At 39.4% G+C, this 21,910-nt stretch overlaps 1 protein-coding gene across 4 annotated transcripts in view; it reads right to left on the bottom strand.

The window, feature by feature from the left end:
* Window positions 1-21,910, bottom strand: part of ofcc1 (orofacial cleft 1 candidate 1) — a 97,889-nt gene that overhangs the window by 61,384 nt on the left and 14,595 nt on the right. For 3 of the 4 annotated variants that reach the window (XM_081601504.1, XM_008438696.3, XM_081601505.1), the window contains 11 exons: window positions 20,395-20,499; window positions 19,663-19,746; window positions 16,293-16,529; window positions 15,918-16,015; window positions 14,509-14,595; window positions 13,153-13,223; window positions 11,762-11,873; window positions 6,557-6,796; window positions 2,975-3,123; window positions 2,633-2,747; window positions 1,600-1,894 (listed from right to left, as the gene is read on the bottom strand). In XM_081601504.1, coding sequence (XP_081457630.1) covers window positions 1,600-1,894; window positions 2,633-2,747; window positions 2,975-3,123; window positions 6,557-6,796; window positions 11,762-11,873; window positions 13,153-13,223; window positions 14,509-14,595; window positions 15,918-16,015; window positions 16,293-16,529; window positions 19,663-19,746; window positions 20,395-20,499 — 1,593 coding nt within the window. The remainder of the gene's footprint in view (window positions 1-1,599; window positions 1,895-2,632; window positions 2,748-2,974; window positions 3,124-6,556; window positions 6,797-11,761; window positions 11,874-13,152; window positions 13,224-14,508; window positions 14,596-15,917; window positions 16,016-16,292; window positions 16,530-19,662; window positions 19,747-20,394; window positions 20,500-21,910) is intronic. The other variant, XM_081601506.1, reaches the window with a different exon arrangement.

A 21,910-nucleotide genomic window follows, 5' to 3' on the forward strand; every position in this document is an offset into this window, starting at 1 on the left:
ACTTAAACATTTGAAATCAGATGTTCTCTCAGTAAAATGTTATTCTCACAATTATTCGGATGCGTCTACCATGTCTTTGTTTTGTTATGGATTCAAGAATCATCTACAGGTAAGTCGGGAACTTTTGTATTGTTTTCGGTTGCAAAGGTTTTTCTTGTTGTTGGAGCAACAATTTAAGTTTCAATCCTCAAGTAAATAATTTAGCAACAGTGCTAAAGCTAAAGTCTGACTTGCTCCAGCAAGCTGGACTTGTTATGCCTGAGGGAGTCGCTGCTAATGAACAGCACATCTCAGCTGTGGTTATTAGGGAAATGTTTTACAAATCACTTCGTTAGAATAGATTTACACATTTCTTTATTATTATTATTATTATTATTATTATTATTATTATTATTATTATTATTATTATTATTATTGTCTGAATTAAATCCCAGTTATTTTGTTCCTTTTTAATATGGTAGTTTGGATCATGACAGTAAAGTGATGTTAAAAAAATTTTAGAATTTAAACTAACTTGTATCTGTGTTTTTTTTTTTGTTTCATTTGTTTTTTTAGCTGCTGAACATAATAAAAGTTGAGAACTTGTCTAAGCTATGTGGTAGAGAAAGTCATTTGCTGTGACAAAGTTTGTATTCAGCTTTAAATAGTTTAGTTACAAAGTTAAAACTTGCATTCAACATAAGCTTCCTAACTCAGAGGCAGACAATCCCAGTGATCAACATGATCTGTGGCTGTTAGGATGCCACTTCCTTAGAGTAGATCTAAGAAGGTTGTCTCCAGATTTAACCAGTCTGTCAACAATGCTAAAGTCAAATTTGATGCAAGCCGGGCTTCTTAACCCTGCAGCAGTCTTTGACAATGTACAGCACATCTTAGTTGTGCTATACAGAGAAAAGCTTTTGAAAATACATGTACAATGCATGCTGTCTCTTTTTCTTACATGAGAGGACCATAGTAATTCAAAATGTATTAGAATGGACACTAATCTATTTGTTGTTTTAAGTCTCAAAGTTACATTTGTTATACTCAAACATATTAACTAAGGTCTGACCAAATAAAATGTTTCTTGGTTAAATTCTGAGTGTCTTCTATCCGTGATAAACAGAAATGAATCTATTTGTTTGCTTTTCTGTGTTGTCGTGTTTAGGGATAAATCTCTTGGCCTCACTGCTGGACTAATTAGTTATTTAGTGTAAGTTTCCAGCAGCCAGTAATTGGACTTCGTGTCCAGGGCCTTCTATGTCGGTGCGTTAAGGGTTTGTTCACAGGTGAAATTCGCAATGGTATTCACTGGAATGCTATCACTAACAATCAGTATTGAGTGTCCAGCCTAAATATTTGCCTAAAAGAAGTGTGCATTGTATCTGTTGGGTATTGTCACATAAACATGCAAAGAAAACATTCATTTGCTTATGCAAACTCCGCTCCCTTTCTTTATTTAACTTTACCCCAAAGCACATTCACCCCAGCAGAGAGTCCATGCATGTGAGAACTGCCATTCTTCTTTTCCCCCAGCTCAAGACATTTGAGTTACATTTTCTCCCCCACTGTGGCATAGTTTGGTGGCGGGGGGCGCGAGGTTTAGCTTTGGACTCCTACCTGGCAGAGATGAAGAAGAGCCAGCGGAATCAGCCGACAGGTGGAGAGGTGAACCGTGTTGAGAGAGCACGACTGCGGAGTCTCCCGCTCTGCAGCCGGGGCCGACGTACAGGTGCTGCTGGGACTGGAGAAGAAGGGGATGCGGGCAGATCTGAGACTGGGACGTGGGCCGCTGGGTAAGGGTCAGGTCATGGTGATCCTCGGGTTTGGATAAGATTTTAGGGTTGGAGAGGGATGTCGACGGTGCGACAAAGAGCTCAGTCCCTCCGGATGTTCCGAGTGGAATTTTCTTTACCTAAAACGCACAAAAAAACACAACAACAACAACAATAATAATAATAATAATAATAATAATAATAATAATAATGATCACAGAACAATCAGACTGTCTGATCTCTAAGTATAAATTGAGTAAACATGTCATTGCTCCACATTTTTTTTGTCCCTTATAATCAATCAATTTATGTGATATTTGCTAATGTTTTTGACATTGGGCCATATAACTACTAAGTTAAGTCTGTAAGCATACTTCTTGTTTTCTGTATCCTGCATTAGCGAAGACAAGCAAACATATCCCGCAGGAGTCAAAGCAACAGTAGACCACAGTAATGATAGAGTAATACAAACAGCATGTCGAAGTCAAAGGGATAAAGATGCAAACACAGAAGAGGGAGAGCATTGTTCTGGTTTTTTAATTTGATTACAGTGTTTACTAATCTAATCAATGCATCAGCTTAGATGCATCCAGAATTATTGGGTAAAGATGTGGATTTTGTTTTCTGTCTGGGGACAATTTCCAATTTCTCTGCAAGTGCTTTTTTTCTCATAGGAAACATCTAACCGTCCAACGCCCGCTGGACTTTCCATAACAACCTACGTAATGAAACGGGGGATTGTAGTTTTAAACCTCATGCACATGCATTCTACCAGCCCTAAATGTTTAACGTGCAATGGAATAATGAAATAAATAAATAAATAAATGAGCAAACTGTAGGTCTTTTACAGAACCAAACCAGGGGAAAAGAGCACTCACCTGAAAATACAGGTTGCACAGCCAGTGGTCTAGATCAGAGGAGATGATAGCCTCGATTTTTTTAAACTGGTCCAGCTGTGGGCTGGGCTCCCCCCTGATCAGTGGAGTTTTGAATCTAAGACGATAGCACATCATTATTGGCAACCAAAAACGTTGATGGTTCAACTAGATTGAAGCATTAAATAAATAAAGCTGCATATGGTTTTTTTTTGTTGTTGTTCTTTTTGAAACAGTTTGGACGATCCGTTCTCCAGTCTCTTTCTAATTCTAACCGGTCCCGTACTAAAGACGCTGGCTTAAAAGGTACTTACTGTGGAAGCTTCATGCTGTTTATTGACTTACCTGCCCTGGACCAGACTCAGGCTCATGCTGCACAGAGGAAAAACTCCCCAGGCCAGTGCAGAGCTAAAATGGCTACTGTGTCCAGGTAGGCTGATGAGTTGGAACAGCAAAACCATGGAGGGGTTGATTTCAGAGGTGGCAGGTAAGCTCTGCAGAAACATGAGCAACAGATGCACTCAACCACATGCTTCAAAAAGAAAAAAAAGAATAATTTATTTTATTAATAAAAGATACATACTGTGTAGCTTCAACACATGTGAAAATAAAACATGTTTTGTCAAAGTTTCTACAAATGTGGATTCGGCCCTCCCATTTCTCAAATGCCTTGAAATAAAAGCCGGTGCAACCAAGAGCCTTCACCTGACTGTTAAGTAGGGTCCAACGTTGTATAAGAAACAGACGGGCTTACGGTATTGCGCTAAATGAATAGCCTATCTACACAAAGTATTGGAGGTAAATATTCACTGAAAGGACGGCAGTCACGGATATTGAGAATTTTCTTAGCGGCCTCCTATTTCTGCAGATTTGCCAAAAAAGCACATGTTTCACGGATACAGGCGGTGTGGAAAGGGGAGCTTCAGATTGCCACTGTAGTATAAACTGACAGCTACTGAATTAGAGATCCAGTAAGGCCACCATAAATCAAATTGATAATATTACGGGTGTCTTGCACAAAGCAAGGCGTGTTGGTGGTTGGCAGTCAACGGCAAGTGCGCGCATGCTTATTTACCCAGAGAACGGTAGGGGTTTGCTTAAAAAATGAACTGACAGTGAAGTGTGCCCCACTTCATCCATCATTGAGTAGGAAATATTTTATCCCTTTATTAGTCGTAATGGAAAATGCAGGGGACTTGTTTTAACGCATAAATCATGTGTATCACGCACCGAATCTGGGACACACCGGTGAAACGACGGTTAGTGGCACGTGACTCCAGACATAAATTTATGGAACAATATCACGGATTACAGATATTGAGAATATTGAGGATATTTATGTAATTCGTTTACTGTGGGAAATATGACCTCGACTAGAAGTGTTCTGTCAGCGTGTGTGTGTGTGTGTGTGTGCTTGCTTTTAGACATAGTTATTTGCATGTAGGATACAGAAGCATTTAAATCACAAACTTTAAGAAATTCGTCTGGATTTACTGCATAACTGTGAACTGAAAGGAAAATAGTTTGGCTCAGAAGATGACGTTGTTGTAATCACAGCTGCAAGTCTTCGTTGTGCCAGCTTCACCCATTTAGATGCAACAATTTCCCGCTAGCTTTCTTTCCAAAACAGCCCCATCTCAGTCAGATGGATCCAAGTCTGTGAATACAGATTAAACATGAACTGCTACAGAAATATGATCCTTTTTCCAGCCTTCTATGAAATTTCACCTGCTTCCCTGCGCTTGCCAAAGGAAAGCCTCCACACAGCATCATACTGCCACAACCATGTTTTGTAGTCTTGTAGTTTTTTTCTAAAGAAAAAAAAAACTCCCAGTGTGGATTTCCGAAGAATATCCTGATTTACTTGCATTTAAAAAAAAACAAAATACTCTTCTTGCCTACATTCTATCATTTTTTACCCATTTTTCAGCTGATTGATTAAACAGTGCCCATTGACATGTTTAAACCTTGAGATATTGTTGTATGTTATCACACTACTTTGCACGTCTGAACACCTATAACCCTGACCGCTCTGGTGTGTTCCTTGGTCTCCGTGACGCCATTCGTTCACTCTTATAGAAACACAGTAACGACGGCAACCATTAAAAAAAAATTGCCTGCAAGTCCTGCACGGGAGAAAAGCATGGGAAACAAGAAAAAAAAACACCAAATGAATGGATTTCTACAAGATCTTCTTTCCTTTTTTTTTTATTTGCTTTTTTTTTCCTCTGCTTGTTTACTCCAAAACTAAAACCACATCCACGTCATTCTCGTTTTGCCGTAAAATGAAATTCAGACACTCTGTCAATTCCACCGAGGCGTTCCCACTCACCTGCAAAAGCTTGACACTCAACTGTTTCCGCCTTAATCCGGCCCAGGCAGACAAAACAAGTGGTGAATGAAAGAAAAGTGGGGGAGACAGAAAGAAAGATGGAGAGGGAGGAAGGGGAAAATAAGCTCCTGGCCTCCCTCTACCATCACTAATTCCTCATTTCCTCTTAGAAGGGACTGCATGTACTTCTGAAATCGCACGCTATAGTGTGGGCAAGTGGAGGGAAGGGAAGAAAAAAACATCTAAGCTAGTGGTCTCATACAAATCTGATCGGCATTTCCACCGCTGTCAATGTGAATAACAACAGCTGGTTTGTCTATGAAGCACAGCTCACAGTTTAGGGAGAAGAGGAGGGGAAGAAGAGTGACACAAGGCATTTATACTATGCTGTACTTAAACCGTTCTTTTTTTTTCTTTTTTCAGATCCCAGGTCTGCATTCAGTTCATGCCAGCTTTTACCCCATGCTTTATGTCGGATGGAAGCTGGAGACAATATTATCAGGCAGCTTGGGCTCAGTGAATACGCCCACGAGCGCATTGACAGTGTCCACATGTGCTGAATGCTCCGCATAGGCCTTCAACAGATGCCATTAGAAAACAGAGCATACATACACGACTATATAGGATCGGGAGGGACACCGAATTTAAAGGAATCTATTTTAAGGGGTGTTTTTTTTTTTTTTTTGGTTTTGTTTGTATGTGAATCTTTTGTCCCGCACACATATGATCAATGAATAAACAGAACCTAATCCACTGGTCAATATCAACCATCCAGAATAAGTCTGTAGGTTTTGAGGTTTTTTAAGATTAGAGCTGCTTATGCCTATACAGAGGATGGCTTCTTTTTAAGAGGTTTAAGAGAGTGATTGTGAAATGGGCTCAGATTTGATCTAATATAATCTGCTGCGCGACTTCAAAAGGCCCAACACTGAAAAACACAGATTCCTCTGCTATGAAAAAGAAAAAAGAGGGATTGGTGTTTTCAACGAGTTAACATAAACATGTAAAAAGTTTAAAGTTACTTCAACTTTTTCACATTTTATGCTACAGTCACAGTTTTCTGTGGAATAGACCGACAAAAAGTATTGCGGAATACTAGTTTTTGATTATTTTACAATAATAAAAAAAAACCCATCAAAAAGTGAAGAGCCCATTTGAATCTTTATATTCGTAACCTTAAATAATATTTAGCGCCCACAATTGCAGTAAGATACATATTATCAAATTAGCAAGTAAAATCCACTTTTATCTAAATACAGATCCAGCTGTTCTGTGAAAGCCTCAAACGTTTGTAAAATAACTTGAGTGAACAAAATGCATCTTGATGACCAAGGAACACATCAGATTTATGGATCTAGCCACTTAGATCCATAAATCATGTGGGGAACATTATTGGAAGAACTATTAGTAGTGCACCTCCTCAAATCTGGCTTTTACAGTAGAGTGAAAAGAAGAAAGACAGCTAAGAAGTCAAATGTGACTACAAGCTATTTAGAGGACTATTTATTCATTTTTTTAATCTACAACCAAATCCCACCATTTAGCTATTTATAACACTGTTACATAGCGTTATAAAACAAGTCAGTGTGCGGCACCATGAAGAGGCTCTGGTTGATATGCAGGTCGTTGTCGTAGAAGCGGCCTCGGTGCTCGACTGGCTCAGTAGACGCCGACCAGGTTTGCTCTTTTGGACTGCGCAGGTGGAGAGGAGGGCCTCCTAAAGGGCTCTGAAGTGCCACTCTGACCGAGTAGAGACCTCTGGGAAGCTTGTCCCTTGCCGCTCTCAGGCAACACACACACATCTCTATGGATTGGGGAAGGGCTCCCTGGTCCCCCTATAAAGAAGAAATAGTAGAACACAAGGATGGGCAAACATTTCAACTCCATATATTTTATAAGCATATCTTTTTTTTTTTCATTTTAATAGACAACAGATCATCTGTGTTTTTACCCAAAATTTTATTAGACATAAGAGTTGCTCATAAAGTTAATAGCATTATTAGAACATATTAATATCCCATCAACAGACTGCAACCACAGCAGTTATTGGTCTACTATACTACAAAATGTCAAGTTATCCAGCTATAATTTGGCGCAAACTGCACCGAAAACTGAAAAATTTGTTTTGTCATTTAAAAAGTAAAAATTCTTTTTGGGATGATCTCGTGTATTGGGCCTCAGCCTAATTTGAGATATTTTTAACTTGTTAGTTTTAGAAAGGTAAAGGAATCTGACTCATTATTCCCTGTTTTGGACAAGAGCAAGTCATGTGGAGATGCTAACCTCCATGGTGGAGGGTTTGGTTGAAGTCAGAGACCATTCAACCCACCCAAATGTAGGGAGTTCTTTCGAGAACAAATAAATATGTAGAAATGTGTTCCAGAAGTTACACTATTAAAACCTGGCACTACAGTTCACCCAGACAAAGGACGGTGATCTTGAGGTTTTCAAATAAACAGGGCAACGCTCTCTTTTAGGAAAACCTGTCATCTGGAAGCCTAACCAGGGCTCAGTATTAAAAACCGAGGAACATCTGTTGAGATACCTGAAATGGCATCCAGCGTTTCAAAGCTTGAGAGGATCTGCCAGGAAGACTTGGATAAACGGCCTAAATCCAGGTGTAAAAGGCTTTTAAAGACTTACTCAAGAAGCTGTAATTGCTGCCAAAGGGGCTTCTGCAAAGTAATGACTTCATTTTGATCTTTCATTAATTTTTGAAAAATATGTTTTCACTTTGACATTATAATTATAAAGTTTGAACCGGTCAGAAAATGATTGATCAGTCAAAAACTTAAATTTACTCGTGGAAAACGTAACAAGGCGCTCTAATGCCGAAAAGTGTATTGATAAAAAAAAAAAAAAAAATCCCACTACAGCTAATATTCTCCATTTAATGAGCTTCTTTGGGTTATAGCCTTTAAACCTCATTCAAAGCACATCAACATTAACTGCTGTCAAAGTTAGATTGCCCATTCAGGAGAAGATTTCCAACATGCAAGCCCTGCGGTGGTAAAATGAACTTTCAAGGACTAGATGCTTCCTTTTTTTTTTTTTTTTTGCTTGCATGTGCCTTGTTTTATAGTGTAAGGTAGGTAGTTAAAAATTATTAAGTAGGACATACAGAAGACGGTTAATGGAAATAGTTTCTCCTATCTTAAAGTCTTTAACAGGATTTAAATAATCAATTCATCAATATCCAAAACAAATTTGGAGCTTTTTGCCATTAACTATTTCTTCCAGGGATTTTTTTAAAAATATATATATTACTATGATCATTCAGAGATCTATCAGCTGATACTGATAATTAGTATAGTCCCCAAATATAGTTATTTGTGTTTTGAGGGGGCTTGATCATTTTAATTACAACATAATCCTATTGCCACACCAAGTGGTTGATTTGCACTATTTTGAAGAATAGGATTAAAAACAAAAAATAAATAAATGTAGCATTCTATCCAACCCTATCCTACACCACCTTCTCTTTATAACGCCATCCTATTCCATTGTGTAATGACGTATTGTATCTTACAGCATATATATATATATATATATATATATATATATATATATATATATATATATATATATATATATATATATATATATATATATATATATATATATACCAAGATTTATAGCATCACATTGCATTATACTGTCTCCTATCCTATCCTATTCTCCAAGACACTCATATCATCCACTGTAAATTACATCTCCTTATTCCTATTTATTGTATGTGCTTAAGTATACAGTATGTTAACCAGGACCTGAGGGCATATTTTGAGTGTCTGGCAATTAAAACCCTCTGTTCCAATCAATGATACACACACTCTCTCACTCTCATACACACACACACACTCCTATATGGATTTTAGAACTTTCTTCTTATGATTTCCAATGTCACCTTTTTTTTTTACCTGTGGGTCATGAAGCACATATATTTTGAAAGGACACGGTACTAAAATTCAGCTGGCAAAGGGTCATAATACCCATGACAGTGCCTGTCAGTCAAGAAGGAGGGGCGTGTGCAGCTGAACCCCCTCGGTGATATCCTCTCAATCTTCCCACTGTGAGCATCTTTGGATTCCAAAACAACCAAAAACAATACAGGCAGAAGTAAAATTAGTATAATTGGTGGCAAAGCGGTTTAGCCCACACGTCTCACATTTAGAAGGAGGTGGCGAAGGCCTCCGAGCTCCCGCATAGGAAGACGAGGGCAGGCAGAAGAAGAGATGGAAAAAAGGAGGAGGAAGGAGGGAGGGGGAGGCGAGGAATGAGAGCAGAAAAAGAAAAATAAGGAATAAAAAATAATAACATCACACCTGCGTCTAATTTTCCGTGCGCGTCGCAGAAGCATTGTTATTGCCTGGCTCAAACGATTGCGCAGGCATCATAGGAAACAGCAGAGACAGCAAGGTGAAGGTAAAAGGTGAAGGGAGCCAATTTTCCATATCAGAGGTGGTTCGCTTGCCCCGAGCCTGAGTTGTGCCTAAAGTGCCATAACATTACAGCACTCCTACAGATGAGATCAAAGGCTCCAGTGAAGGATCCTCTGTGGTTTTGCTGGCAAGCGGCCGTCCCTTTGCTCAAAGATCTTTTCAGGGCTTTCCACACATTGACTGATCACACAAAATGCACTCTTAATGGAGACAGGAAATGCCACGTACAAAAACTTCCTTTCTTTCTAAGTATAGGCTAATATTCAGAGATTAAGCTTTCTTGTTAATTATTTTCATTTTAATTAGTAAATCTTAATTAACAATGAACATTTACCCTTAAAATATTTTGGCTTTGGAACGAAGGAGAGGGGGGGGGGGTGAAGAAAAGAGAGAATAAATATGACAATCTTTTCGGGACCTCCGGGCAGGATTACTGATGCAGGCTGCCTTAGTTATTAAACACGTTCTAAATTAAATGCCTCCATGAATTTTGCACAGAAATATATTTTCATAGTTTTGCATGCCAAATGTGACATTTTATATTTCAGATTCATCTCGCTGCAGTAATTTTCAAGAAATGTCATATAAACAAAGATTTTGTCATTTACCAAAAGAAATTACTATGCGTGGCAGGTTTGGCCATTGCTTCTCTCTTTCTATCTCTCTCTCTTTTTTTTCTTTTTGCCTCTCTCTGCTTTGCCCCCTTATTCTGCCTGCGCTAGTTGTTTCAAGTCAGCAAGCCATAAAAAATCTTTATCTCAGTGAAACACAGCAATTTGGGAGATAATCGAATGGTGACTGGGGGGCACAAACGCCAGTCTGAGGAATTATACCACAATCTCCCCTGCATTTACAACCTTCCTCAAAGCCAGTTGTCACCCTGGAAGGAAAGCCCCCGACTGAAGATTCATTACATCTTTAAGCCAGCACGGTGGCATAGCAGGCTCATCCCCAGATGCAACACAACAGCACACTCACTCCCACAGCTGGTGATGCTACCGCTACAACTGCAGTCCCCTTTCTCGCTTCCTCTCGATTGGTTCCCCCCTTACTTCTTCTCTCCCTTTTTGCTGCTTGGGTTTCATCTTCGAAGATTGCATTTTCCACCTACTGACGTTTCCTTAAACGGGAGACGCTACTCCCAAAACGACAGAAAACAAATCTTTAAAAGTTGAAACACAAAGCGTAGCTGGATGGTTAGCATTTCGGCTGGGGGGATTCCTTTTGGCTCATTGCAGTGTAATACCTATATACAGTTATATTCAATTAATTAGGAAATTACTATTCTTGTGACGAGAATACCTTTTGAAAGTAACAACCTTTCAGCAGGTATTGAACATACTTTAAATATATATATATATATATATATATATATATATATATATATATATATATATATATATATATATATATATATATATACATTTTTTTTTTTTTATTGGTCCGATGCAATATTCTAATCTTAAATGTCATGTTTTCATTAGCTGTAGGCAAAAAAATAATTATCTTAATTAACAGAAAGAAAAGCTTGAAAACACCAGTCAGAGTGTAATTAATTATCATAATGTGTTTAACTTAGTGAACTGAGTTGCTGAAATAAATGAACTTTTCAATAATATTCAAATTGTTTGAATAAGACTGCATGTCTCTGTATAGGCATGCTCATATGGAAACACTTAATTTCCCCTTTCTCTCACTGGTACCGTTCACTACCTCATTACATATAATTACATCATTTAGCAGATTTTTCCTGGGGTGGGGAGGGTTAGGGGGTTACCAAACAAAGCTGTTTTCTTCTTGTAATTTGTAAATAGGATCGATATATTTCCCATGACATCACACTCTTAAGGCAATTCCAAGAAGGCAGCTCCAATACTTTGCTGCTGTCGTTGCTAATTCTTTGTTCTGTAAAAGAACCAGTTTGGTTCTTCTTAACTTGAGAGCAGGTTTGATGCTACCCTACTATATAGTCTTGTTGGGTAAAGTTCACCCACATATGTCACTATTTCACTCAGCATCCCTGCATTAAAGCCATCAGCTAAATATGCTATTAAAAAAAACACACACACACTTGTTTTGTAAATGTGAAACAAAAAGTGGAATTGTTCTAAGTGACAACCTACCAAGGTGTAATAATAGTTGTATTTTAAAGTGTACTTTATCTTCTAAAAAGTGTACTTTTAGGACTTACTTTTAGCTTCTGAAATGCAAGATGTTCTAATCTCAGGTTACAGAGAATATAAGTGAAAACCAATGGGACCATTGAACCCAGAGAAAAATTGAGAAATGTGTTTCTTCCCATCTTCACACCCTTATTTTCAGTCCAACTGAAGTGTGTTTCTCAGTCCACCGTCGCCTTACCTGCCACGAGGGCCGTGATGCAGAACAGGAGGATTGTGGGAGCTCTTTGGCCGCCGCCGCCTCTTCTTGGCCTTCGCCGAGCGCTCTGATCGACAGGCTGTCGAGGTTTTTGCTGCAGTGCACAAACATTTGTGTGTAACACACACCAGTACGAGGGGCTAACCCTGTTAACAGCCACCTGCATTTTGGGCCCTCTGTTGTTCCACTCTGTAGCCAACAGCAGCTCAATCTAATAACAGCACAACAAAACACTTTCCATTGGGTCCCTCTTTCTCTCTCTCTCCATTCCTCTCTCCTTTTGTGCTTTTCCTCTTTTCTCTGTGGCTCTCTTTCTCTCTCCCTGCTTTTCTCTGCCTTTCAATCTTATCAGCGGTAATGTAATAAGCGCTTGCTTCGCTCGTCTCCTCGCCACCTCTCTTAATTCCTCAAAATAAAGCAATATCACAGGGGCCCCGGCCTGCCTGTGACTGGGGATAAGATGCTTGTTAAAGGAAGGATAATTCAGCAAATAAACGCTCTGCATCAAAGACGGGCGCTGGGTCTTTCTTTCTTTTCTCTCCTTCTCTCCCTCCCCTCTGTTTGCCTATCAAAAGTATTACACATGCTTTCATCAGTTCACAACATGGCACAATGTGCTTCCTAATGCAATTACTCAACCTCCATTAAATCAGAAACGGTGGAAACAAATGAATTACACATTTGTTACAAAAACACAAGTCAGCTCTGTGTCTGTTCTAATTTTTTCTCTCTCTCTCTCTCTCCCTCTTTCTCTCAAAGATGTAGGGAGAGAAAAGTGAAATCATTTCTCTTTCCATTTCAGGCAGATGTAGCCCTGGGTGATGCGTAGAAAGTCTCCGATGTCTAATAGCCACCCACTATTGATATCAGCAAGGATTTACAGGGTTCAAGGCTGTCTGGAGGAGGTCATCTCGCTAAACTCCAAATCACATTCATCTGACAGGGCTGGTGTCCGACTTACCACCCACCCATAACACGGGCCAGCACAAGCCGCGGCTCTGACGCGTACACTAGTTTCTTGATTTTTATCATCTCAGCCAGCATGGTAGTCGGTAATTAATGAAAACTTAAACATGCTAAGCTAGATTGCCCGCGGGGCTCTCGCCACGAGATGTGAAGTCTGACCAAAGTGGACGGAGCAAGAATTGATGCACCTCCTAGCCCAATGACATGGACAGATTTCTGTGCCCCTGAGCCATATTACCCACAATGCAATGCCTGCTGACAGCAGAAGCCTTGCAGAGGACATATGAATCTGGCGCGTCAACGGTAATACAAATGCTTCTCACACAATTAATGATTACAGTCACGTGACATCAGTTTTACATATGAGGGGTTGGGGGGTGGGTTGATGTGAAAGGAGCTGTACTTACCACTGAAACAATGTGTTCACTCTGGGCTGGGGCCTTAATACTTCATCACAGTCTCTCTGTGAACTGGGTTCCTTCAAAAAAAAAAAAAAACATCAATTGAAGGGATTTCTCTCATTTAAATGTTTTATCAAAATGTTTGTATTCTGTAATGTTACAAATTACAGTGCCTTTGAGAGAATATTTTCACTCCTTGAGTTATTTCTCTAACCGTTGAAACATATTTTTCTGTAGAATTTAGGTCTAGATGTTTACCAGGGCATTTTAACTCAAAAATATGTTTTTTTGGGGGGTCTGAATGAGACTTTTGATCTGCTTGCTGTTTGCTCAGGGTCATTGTCCTACTGGAGGATTAAATTTGATCATTCATTTGATCTTGATATCAATTCTTAGCAGCGTCCCTGTTCCTGCTGAGGACAAGAATCCCACAACATGATGCTCTCACCACCATGCTTGATGGGAGTATGGTGTGTCCGCTGTTACTGTTCCCCAAATCTTGCACTTTGCATGTTGACCGAAGAAACTTTGAACTATTCTGGCTACAGCAAAAAAAATTTTCACATTTGAAGTCTGCTTCAAATGAAAAATTAGAAACAGAGAAAAAAATCTGAAGCTTTTTAATTAGGCTGTTTCTTTGCATTGTTTCCAATGAACAGTAAGGCTCGGCTCTGCGCTGTTTGGTGCCGTTTCATATACTAGCGAATAGTTAAAATTCGCAACTACTTAAAATTCCCTCTGAAAACACTTGTAGCCACCTATTATAATCAAACAAACACTAAATATGACTTAATACGCATTAATGCGCACATTTGAAACAATGTTAGCACTACCGCAGAAGCTAACAGCTACAGTCTTCCTTATATCCGCAGCCAATCGATGCCAAAGTAAATTAATGACCCTCATGGATTGGCTGCTTTGCAAACATCAGCCAGTAGCAGGTAAAGTAGTAGTCTCAATGCAATCTGAATTTCATAAAAAATAAATAATCATCAAATAAGCAAAATTGCCATGAGTAATACTGAGTTACGTTCCTCAGAAAAATCAGTAAATACTCAACCACAAATAGACAGCGTGAGCCACTGTCCTCATTTGGGTTGATTAATCAAACAAGATTGATATAAAATACATCTTGTGTTGATGTCGTGCGACAGGATAAGGAGTTTGAATGTTTTTGCAAGGCACAAGGTGAGCGAAGAAAACTGTTATTGCATTTAGACATACAAAAAAGAATGTTAACCTGAAGCTAATAAATAGTGCAAATAAAAAGGAGAGCATGGTTTGTAAAGGTTGTAAACAACTCGGGAGGCTAAAAATATAGATACACTTGATTCAGCTTCCATACAATGCATGGGCATTTACCTCGACATCGCCAGTGAAGAAAGCCATTAGCCTTTTTTTTCTCTTTGCCCACTCACTCTGTTCCTGGGTTCCCTTCGGATCTGGTTGCTAAAAATACATGTAAATACAAACACACACACACACACACGCATGCACACGCACACACGTTCTATAGATGCAGACTTATGAAACAGTACAGTGCACCATAATAGCAGAATTAAGCACAAGGAGCAACTGTAATGCAATCTGCAGGCAATCAATACTGAGCCAGACCCTAAAGACATGGAGCATTTGATGAGTGTTTCAGCCAGTTTTACATTCAGTCAGCACATTCACTCACACACACCCCCCAATTCAGATACATTGACATTACTAAGTGACAGCATCTAGCAGACGAAGAAAGAGGAAAAAAAAAAAGCTATAATTTTTAAATAGATGTGAAATCTCTGGTGGATAATGTTCTTTCATTGGAAGGTGGGTGTGCAAACAGCAAAGGAGCACGTGCATATTTTACCAGAATAAGATAACACTGATCCCAGCACTGATAGAGTGGATGCCACTGATTATCCACTTATGCGAAGATGAGTCAACTGTTGCAGTGACTTCCAAGTGACATTGAAAACACTTGGACCTTTGTTCCTATGTTACATTTGCTCGCTATTCATGTAATATTCTCACTGTCTTTTCAAATGAGATTAGAACTAAAAATGCAGTGAATAGAACTTCTGCATTAATGTCTGCAATGCTTTTGCAAACTGGATTTCCCAAGACAATATAACCCTGACATTCTTCTGTCTACTCTCATTCCTCTTTTGACTGGGGGAGTATAAGCATGCACTTTTTTTTTCTCAGAAAGGCGTCTGATCTTAGTGCTAGTTTGTAAAATCCCCTGTTGTAAAATAATATGTTGTCATGCTCCATTTTTTACTGAAAAGACCATAAGACTGGGTAAAGTAGCAAGCATAAGCAATAGACATAGATGAAAGTTGAAAGACAGAATCAAACTGAATAAATGAATTAGGTGAGAATATTGCATGTGGTATAAAGGATAAAGCTGAAATCCATGTTCTAATTTTGGGCTAAACAAGAATGAGTAATCTAACCTCGGAAAAACCCTTGAGTGTTTGTTTCACACACAAAAAAAAAAAAAATCAGCTGAGATTTTAGGAAATCAGTGAAAACAAATGCAAAAAAATAAAGATTACAGAACAAGAGAGCACACAACCCAGGGTGAAAAAGGAAAGAGAAGAATCAGTAAAGCAAGTTATACATTCTACAAACAGAGAGACAAAAGCAGACAAACGCGTGTTAAGACACACACAAACACCGTGTCCATTAGCCAAACCTCTGATACACAGCATAATGGACACGGCTGATGTGCTGGTGAATATGGGATGATGACACAGATATTCCTCCTTTGTAGCACTGACCTGCTGCAGTGAAAGGCTGCCAAGCGTGATCATGTCAGGCCGCACACGCTCCCTCAGCTGCTGGGCGTAGCAGGGGATCACTTCCTCCGCTGCTCTTGCTGCAAGAAAAAAAAAAAACTCCAAAGATTGTCTAGAATATCACTGGAGCGATGTGAATTCAGTTAATTAATTTTATCAACAGACTATAGAGTTTTCAAATATCTCTGAGAGATCTTGAGCACATTTGTTTTTTCACATTAACATACATTAACCCTATACCACCATATAAGCTGCACAAACCATAAAAAAAAATGCATAGAAAAGTGTTATTCTGTATACTAACGGTATGCCTACACAACAAATCAGCCTCTGAAACAAATAAAAGAATAGCATTACTTTTTACAGCACTTTCCCTGCCTGTTACCATCCTCCCTGCTTGGAGTCCAGCCTCTCCTCCCAGCCAAGCACTACTCTCTGCCTGTGGTTTGGCAATGGTATGGGCCTGGGAGGGCCTGGGGCCTGAGGCATCACCACCACCACCACCATCACTGTGGAGCAGCAGTCGCCGCTGAAGCACCAGATCACCCGCCTTCACCTCCAACACCTCCTCATCCCTCGAGGCTTGCAGCGTACCTGGAGAGATAACGCATCGGTGAGTACGCTCAGACACATGCATACAAACAGGCACACACAGATGCACAGGCGGATGGGCATTCATAAACATCGGCACATGCATTCGCATGCTGATGGATGAGCATACTTAGCGGAAACGCACACCTCCACACACATGCACGCAAACAAACACGCACACACGCTGACGTGTGTGCTTTTGCACAGAAAGCGTGGAGGTGGACAGTCATGTACTTATGCAGAAAAATGAAAAAAAAAAAATAATAATAATAAAAAAAAAAACAAGACAGATCTACACATGCACTTTCACAATCTCGGCATATACTTCCAAAAGTAGACACACAATTTGAACTTTTCCATATGTTCCCACATTTTAACTACACTCTTAAATCTATTTTATTGGAACTTTGTGTGATAGATCAAGGGTGTCCAAATAATTTTATGTGAATTGGTCACAATTCGAGAATGGTATAAATTTGGCCTGTAAACAAGGACTATTGATGCAGATAGTGACTTTTAAGCATTTCTAAAATGAGATTTTAAACTACAAATAAATAAAAAAAAAGATGTATATAAATCAAAATCTAAACATAATCTTTAACCTTTTCATTCATTATTTGTTTGTGGCCCACAAGCACTTTCAACTTGTCAGCTTTCATTCTCAGGGCAAAACATTTTCCAACACCTCTGTTGATAGAACAAAACAGGAAGCGGTGCATGTCTGTGAAGGAAAAATATTTCAACATTTTTCACAAAGAAAACCTGAAAAGTGTGACATGCAATTGTAATCAGCCCCTCAACTTTGTCAAACTATAATCCAGCACCACCAATTACTTAAAGAAGAATATATTTGTTTATGTTGTAGACTTTTGTCAAAATTGTTAAAATATTGTTGTTTTCATTTTGCCTCATGATTAAGTGACTTAAAAAGTAAGTTACCAAAAAACCATAATTAAATATTTGCGGCATGTTAATATATTTGCGAATCTTCATGCTAAAGTAACAGAACAATACTTTTTGAGATATTATTCTTTTGAAATTTAGATAGACAGCATAAAGTTGTGAATAAACTAAAGCTTAGTTTCAAAGAGTAGAATACAGGTGACATAAGTTGCAGTTCTAGTGCTGCAGGATCACACTTTCTTTACAACTAATTGCAAGAATGAGATACAATCTTCTCGCCGTGTGTCTTTGCGGTTTTGTTGTCCTCCCTCAGTGATAGAAAACATGACAATTCCTTTACAGCATAGAGCGTATTCAACGTGTGCAGTCCAACATGTGTAGGAGCCAAAACTGTTGTCGTTGTCTAATGCTTTTTTGTAAAGAAGTTGACATCAATGCCTCACGCCTCGCAGAAAACAGGAATGAAAAGACTGCCAGTTCTGTGTTTGTACCTCGCTGAGCCAAAGCAAAAGAATCCATCAAGATAAAAAAAAATTTAAAAAAAGATTATTTCTAGACAAACGGAAGAAGTTTTTGCAGGATCTGTTTGACAAAACAAAACAAAAAAAAACATCCTCAGCACTGGCCACTGTCCATTTTATTAATATTTTGCTTTATCCATTCTTTGGCTTGTGAAATTCATGGCTTCAGACAGGGAAAAACAAAAGCTTTAGAAGCAGTCGCTAAATACCAGGATCAGCTATGAAGACATACTCCCCTTCTGCCCTGCTGCCACGTAGAACACTGTACCGTCTATACCGGTGGGAGGCAACCATACAACTACATAAGGTAATTGTTTTGAAGTCTATTGTTGCTTCGCAAAGTGTTAACTGGCAGCCGCCACAGTTTCACTTCAGCACAGGACTACGAGCTCTCTTCCCCTCCTTTGGTGTCGCTCTTTGCGTCTCTGTCTCTCAGCCTATTGCGTGGAACTGTTAATCCGAGATCCTCTTTACATTCTCCGGTGGGATTTTTTATGAACATCCCGAGACAATGAATAGGGGCACTAATCTCAGTAGTACAGCTAAATCCAAAACAATGGGGAATAATGCGAGCCTTCTAAATTCTGCCATGCTGAAGCGGGCCTAAGCCCATCGCTCGTGCGCTGGAATTACAAGGTAGGTGTGCGTCATGGCAAAGGGATCTGGTGTAACAGTCTTCACGAAGAACAATGCCAAGCTTTAACCATCTGTGTGTCGCCTTGATAAATACAGTATGAAATGAAAGTGACTTAATTAGGAAAGGCACACCTGGCATAAAACAATTACCATCCATGGAAAGCACGAGGTTGGGTCCCTTTTGACTTTATTCTTTATATGTCTGTAGTCTTGTTATGGATGTATATCCTATCCTTGTATAGCTTGTTGTACTCACAGAATTGAATATTTAAGTCTTATTATAATTTGGAAGGGTGCAATGCTTTGCAAAAGTATTTACACTCTTTAAACTTTTTTCACATTTGTGCTACAATCACAAAACTCTGCATATTTTACTGGCGCTTTATGCGCCTCTACACAGTAGTGTATAATTGTGAACTAGATGGAGAAGAATCCAAAGTTTGCAAACTTTTCATGAGATAAATCTGAAAAGTGTGTTGTGTATTGGTATCCAGTCCCAAGCATCATCCCATGGATTTGGATGCAACTTAAAATTTGCTCCTATGTGACCAGTTTGCCGTCTCCTCCATATGGCTTGTCCCAAACTGCAAGTGAGGCTTCTTGTTGCTTTCTTTCAACTTGGCAAAAGAGCAGGTCGGTGGAGAGAACAGATAGTTGAACCTTCAGCAGAGTGTGTCACCAGGGCTTTGGAAATCTGTATCAGTTCCAGATTTACCATGGCCCTCTTGGCTGCTTCTTTTATTAATGTTCTCCTAACTTGGCCTGTCAGTTTAGGGGGATAGCAATTGTGCAAACCCCCACACGGTTCGACTTTGTTCTGCAAATTTGATACATCATATGGCTATTGGGTAAACTGATTTTATTTAAATGCATCAGAGTAAGGGAGGCTGAAGAAAACTGCCAATCCTTTGAAAGTTCTATAAATTATTAATAAACATGTAGCATTTTTTCCAGCACTTCAAAATTCTGCACTGCAATGTTTTGATCAATAGCATAAGTCACCAATGAAATCTAACAATGTGGCGAATATTAAAGCTAACTAAGACAAAGTATCAGAGTACTAATGGGATACATACCAGGTATGTTTATAAAGGTTTCATCTTCATTCAGCAATGCCGTCATTCTTTCATACAGTCTGTTTTCGTCTGCCTTCAGTATTTCTACAAACCAAAACATTCAGAAAATGACTTCACCTTCTGTGAGAAAAAAAAAAGCCTCATACATTTATCAGCTTCGAGATTACTTTTAACTTATCAGACAAGTTAATCTAAACCACATCTTAGCCTGCAAACTGGAGACATTGGCTGCAGCGGAAGAGGGTGAAAATGAAGTCCGTGCAGATGGGGGTAATGAAATAGGAGCATTAACATGCCTGTTAGCTGGCCTGTCATCATGTGATGAGATTTGATTTGGTGAATCCTTTGATATTACAAGGCAGTGATATCCAAAAGATACAGGTGAAATGGCTTCTCCATTAATAGCCAGGTTTCATTATAACATGCATATTGCTTGGCTCCCAAGAGCTTGCTTTTAATAGGCCCATTTTAGCAGAAGGCTGCAAACTATTGATGTGGCTCTACATGTGTCTTTTTGACTGGGGAGAGGAAACTCTACAGTGAAATGAAAACTGACCAATGATTCGTGACCTTCATCAATGACAACGAGTTGGGTAGCCAATCTAGTGATGCCATCGTTTGGTGTATTTACATAAAATGTCCCGCCGTCACAAATGGCAGCCTGCTACAAGTGATCTCTCTCACCCCTCTTTAATGAACCGAGGAGAACCATTATGACAGAGAATGGCATACTTAATTCCAGCTCATCTTCGGCGCTGACCCCAGCCATCTCGCATTGCCTTGGGTCTGTCTGTTCTGGCGGTGGCGGGTCAAAGTAATTTCGAACACGTTCATTTCCTTTGGAAGGCGAGGAGGGAGAGTGGAAGGGTTGGGAAAAGGGAGACGGGAGGTGTGTGTGTGTGGGGGGGGAGAGTATGAGAAGGGAAGGAGGGAGTTGTACAGGTTCAGGTTAGTGGTTATTAGAAGCACATGAAGCAAAATTTTAATTTTGAAACGCACACTGTCGAAGGGCAGTGGCAGCGGTGGGCTAGCAAGATAAGGCAGTGCCAAGACGAGACGAGTTCCGAGGCAGCAGAGAGAGAAGTGGGGAAAAAAAAGACTGCTGGGCTTCTCAGAGCACCTCTCTATGGCCTGCAGTGCTCTGGGGCCTAATTAGCATGCCGCAAAAGGTCAAGGCAGGCAATCTCTTAAATACAACTCCCATATGTTTGCCATGTTCAAAAGAAACTAATGAGAAAGTCTACAAGCCTTAAAGTACCTGGAATTTCAAAGACAATACCTTCTAAATACTCCGAGGTCAGCGGCCTTAAGGACCAGGCGAATTTGGGGGACCCGATCCAAAGGAAAATAACCCGAGCCCTTGTCTCATTGACTTCTTATTAGCAATCACTGACCTATGGGTATCAAGTCTGCGCCACACAGTTTATGGGAATCAAATGACTTCAGGGCTCGTTCCATTGAGAGTACACACCGCCGAGCAGCTTCCTTGACCACAAATCATTCTCATTTACAAGTCTTGAATATTTCACTCCTATCCAAAATTGCTGTACTTTGTATTTCTCAAGTTGTAGGGGCATGGTCCATTAAATCATGATACTTATTTGAAACAAGGCCTCTCTTTATAGGAATCTGAATGTGTTGGGGCTTGGATGCTTAAAGGTTGTCAATAGGTGGGTTTGGATTGGAGCGCCACCACCCAAATATGACAGAGTTCACAGAGATCCTTTCAAGCTCATCTAAAATTTCTGCAATGGGTTTGCACACGCTGTCCGCACTGTGAAGTTAAACACTCAGACGGAAATACTTATTAACTGAGGAGCTGCAGTGTGATCTTTTCAATGGCGCCATAAATTGACTGTGAAATTCACATGTTAAATCCCTCTACACTGTTAGCAACGAGTTTGAACAATTTCTCTCCAAATAGCTCTGAGGTTATGAAACTCTTTCTTCAAACACAAATTTGCATAATGGTAGTAGCTTCGTGAATCGCCTTTTGAGTCATAGCTGTGATTTACCTAAATAGTCTGGCTGCCCTCCAATTCATCCCTCTAATGAAAATTTCAATTATCTCTTCTTACATACAGAGTATCTGAAACTAACATTTCTCGAAAGCCCGAGACACTGTTAGCAGAAATGGTATAATGAGTTATTTTTTTAAGTCAAAGCGTCACACAAATTTTACACAAATACTACCAAGTCTTTCAGAATTCAACAAGCTAATTGCTATATTTTGTATTCCTCTTTTTAA

The sequence above is a fragment of the Poecilia reticulata genome, chromosome 20, assembly GCF_904066995.2.
Source record: "Poecilia reticulata chromosome 20, P_reticulata-male-v2, whole genome shotgun sequence".
Classification (NCBI taxonomy): Eukaryota; Metazoa; Chordata; class Actinopteri; order Cyprinodontiformes; family Poeciliidae; genus Poecilia; species Poecilia reticulata.